At 30.9% G+C, this 3541-nt stretch overlaps 1 protein-coding gene across 4 annotated transcripts in view; it reads right to left on the bottom strand.

Annotated features, from left to right (window-relative positions):
• Positions 1 to 1265: 1265 nt before the first annotated feature.
• LOC108966814 (rho-related BTB domain-containing protein 1) overlaps positions 1266 to 3541 on the bottom strand; it is a 39513-nt gene continuing 37237 nt past the window's right edge. For 3 of the 4 annotated variants that reach the window (XM_018929898.1, XM_018929900.1, XM_018929899.1), the window contains exons 12-13: positions 2844 to 3045; positions 1266 to 1923 (exon numbers count right to left, since the gene is read on the bottom strand). In XM_018929898.1, the coding sequence (XP_018785443.1) occupies positions 2867 to 3045 (179 nt within the window). In that variant the 3' untranslated portion in view covers positions 1266 to 1923; positions 2844 to 2866. The remainder of the gene's footprint in view (positions 1924 to 2843; positions 3046 to 3541) is intronic. The other variant, XM_018929901.1, reaches the window with a different exon arrangement.

Raw genomic sequence — 3541 nt, 5'->3', positions numbered from 1 at the left:
TGAGAAAGACCTTTTTGTGTAAGACTACAAATTTAGAAAAAATTAAAATTAATTTTTTTATGCGAACCACAAAAAAATTTATATCTTTAAAAAACTTGATTAAAGAACAAAAAAAGTAATTTTAAATTGATAATAAAATAGCTTTTTGATTATTTTTGTTTAGTTAAAGAACAAATAAAATAATTTAAACAAAATTTAAACTAAAAAGTAAATATTTTTTTGGGTATTTTTTTTTTATTTTCAAATTTTTAAGCGAATTTATTTGCGCACCAAAAAAAATTTTTTTATAACTTAAATCAAAAGGTTGTTTTTGTTACTTTTTTAACTGCAAAGCAATTTTGTGAGCTTCTTCGAATTTTATTAGGTTTTAACAGTAGCGCTAGGAATTTTAGCAGCCCCTAATAACTGTTTCCTGGTTTTATTATATATTGCAAATATTTTTTTATATATGTACATATGTAAATACATATGCTATGGCATCTAAAGCTAAGAATTGCTCCGTTTTATTTTAGGCTGGCTGGCACTAAACTTAGTTTTCTATTATTTTTTGTTTACTCACTATGCTTAATACAGTTATAATTAGCATATTTGCTACTAAATTAATAATTTTTTTTTATTTTTTATTTTTTTTATAAATATTTATGTATGTAAGCATGTACCTAGTGTGTGTATTAACTTTGCTCGCTTAGAAATTTGTGTTTCGCTTACATGACTAATGGCTAGACAATAGTTTCCCTATTTTTAGCGCTTCTCCACATTTGCAATTTCTTTTCAATGGCGTGTGCTTGCAGTATGCCCTCAATTTTTGCTGCTTGAAGTTATGTATAAGGATGTACATATTGTGGATGTATGTATTGTGGTTTTGCTTCACTGTTCACATACATTTATATATGTATGTGTATATGTATATATTGCTCATAATTTACTGGTGTTTCTAGTAATTGATTTCATTGTTGTAGACAAGTAAAGGAAATGAAATGTTATAAATTGTTGAATAGCTTGTTTTTCAAAAAGATTTTTATCTGAAAAATTAATATTGATGTTAGTTTATTTAAAAATTTCGCTTGCTCAGACTGCTGGGCATTAGACCAGTTGAAAGCTTTTTACTTTTTTCTGCTGCTTGTTAAATTTTTTAATAAAAATTGTTTTTCTTTTGTTTTTGCTGTTGTTATTTGTTGTGTTGGTCATATTTTTGCATTTTGTTGCATGCTGACCGTGTTTTTTTTGTTGCTGCTGTTGTAGCATTATTTGGTGTTTTGTTGTTGTTTTTACAGCTGTTTTTATTCTTTGTTTTTGCAACTTTTCTTTGCGGTATGTAATGCTAGCTGCTGTTTGTCATAAGCCTTTGCTGTTAAAGATTTCTCAGCCAAACCAAAACTGACCGACCCCGACAGCTGTAGCCCTCAACTTTGTTCGCAAATAAATTATATGCAGCCCAACATAATGCAACTTTTTTGCATTATTTTACATCTTTTCTTAAGAAAAGCAAGATGACAGCTCAAATTACAACAAGTCGACACTTCAAAATGCGCAACATCCGTTAAAAAAATGTCAAAACTGTCAAGTTTTACAAACCGAAATATTATATATCACCAAATCCAAACATGCTCGCATGACTTTCACAAATGTTTGAAAACATTATTGGATGCTTCACAGCATTCACTTTATAACTTAAAACTAACCTATGCACAGTATTTATAACCGATTGCGGATGGTCATATTGTTCCAGCTTAAATTTATAATTGTGATTGTAATTAGATTACTTTTAACAATTTAATAGAAAAAATACTTTCAGCATTAATTGCATTACGATTACAACAATTTTGGTATTGTTATGTGTAAATTTGAAATAGTATTAGAATACTTAAAATTGTACAAATGAAACAAATAAGCACGGGCAGAATCACAATGAAACGCAGTGATCTGTAAATAAATACATGTGATTAATTAAAAACAGGAAAAAGCGTTAACTTCGGCTAAACCGAAGCTATAATACCCTTCACAGGTGTATTTCTAATAGCATAAAAGGGTATAAAAAGAACTTTACTCGATTTCAAGCGGTCAATTTGTATAGCAGCTATATGCTATAGTGATCCGATCTGAACTATTTCTTTGGAGATTGCAGCGTTACTTTAGATAATAGCCTGTAACAAATTTCATGAAGATATATTGTTAAATGAAATAGTTTCCATACAAAGACTTGTTTTTGAGCGTTCAGTTTGTATGACAGCTATATGCTATAGTAGTCCGATCTAAACCATTTCACTGAAGATTGTAACGTTACCTTAGAAAATAGCCTTTACCAAATTTTATGTCGATATCTTGTTAAATAATATATTTTTCCATACAAAAACTTGTTTTTGAATGTTTAGTTTATATGACAGCTATATGCTACAGTGATCCGATCTGAACTATTTCTTTGAAGATTGTAACGTTACCTTAGAAAATAGCCTATACCAAATTTTATGTAGATATCTTGTCAAATAATATAGTTTACCATACAAAGAGTTATTTTTGAACGTTCAGTTTGTATGACAGCTATATGCAATAATGGTCTAATATCGGCGACTCCGACATAAGAAAAGCTTCTTCTGGAGAAAAATATGTGTGCAAAATTTAAGAACAATATCTCAGAAATTGAGAAAGTTGTTCGGCTTATGTAGTCAAACAGACGGACTTGACTAAATCTACTCAGCTTGTCACGTTGACCAATTACATCTATGTACATATACATATACTATATACTCCGAAGTCTTCTGCCGGTTCTTACAAAATTCGTGGCAAACTTACTATACACTGTTCAGGGTATAAGAGTAAAAGCGATAATAATTTATAATTTATACCTTCTGTGCCCGATGGCTGGATGTCAGAGATTCAAGTCTACCTCGGCCGCCTCCAAGTCAATGTGATTCATCGAATTCGCTGTGCTATTGAAGATTTGATTATCGGTTGTGCTATGCTCAGCGGTGCCGGCACCATTGCCATTGGGATCGTTGCCACGCTTCGATTTGCCGCCATTGCTGCTGCCTAATAGCCAAGAGAACACTTTGTCCAAATTTCAATATTAATAAAACAGTGCATGATTTGCAGGGGGGCGTGGCCGTATGCATGTTTGTATGTTGGAATGAATGTGTGTGATTGTGTTAAAGTTTCAAATGTCTGAAATGTACTTGAGTTTGTGTGTTCGACGTATTGGGTCTTGGAGGAGTGGTTGCAGCGTGCCGCAAGCTGTTAGATTGCTGTCTAGCTTGACTTTTATGAAATTGAGGCATGAATTCGAAAATTTGAAAGTAATAAAACCGATTAACAAACGAAAATTAGTTGAAACAATTGGAGAGACCAACAAAGAGCAAATAAGATTCAAATTGAAGGGGTCAAATTACAGTTGGTCAAGCGGAATAAATTTTTAACGAAAGCAAGAAAAAGCGCACATATTCAGGCAAGTAGAAGTAAAATAAGAATAAGTGATTGAAAATAAAATTTATAATAAAATGTAGGGAAAAATAAAATTAAAAGAAAATATGAAAATTAAAAAAAAGTA

Source organism: Bactrocera latifrons, unplaced genomic scaffold (genome assembly GCF_001853355.1).
Source record: "Bactrocera latifrons isolate USDA-ARS-PBARC rearing strain unplaced genomic scaffold, ASM185335v1 scaffold_17, whole genome shotgun sequence".
Lineage (NCBI taxonomy): Eukaryota > Metazoa > Arthropoda > Insecta > Diptera > Tephritidae > Bactrocera > Bactrocera latifrons.
This window is presented reverse-complemented; position numbering and strand designations above follow the sequence as displayed.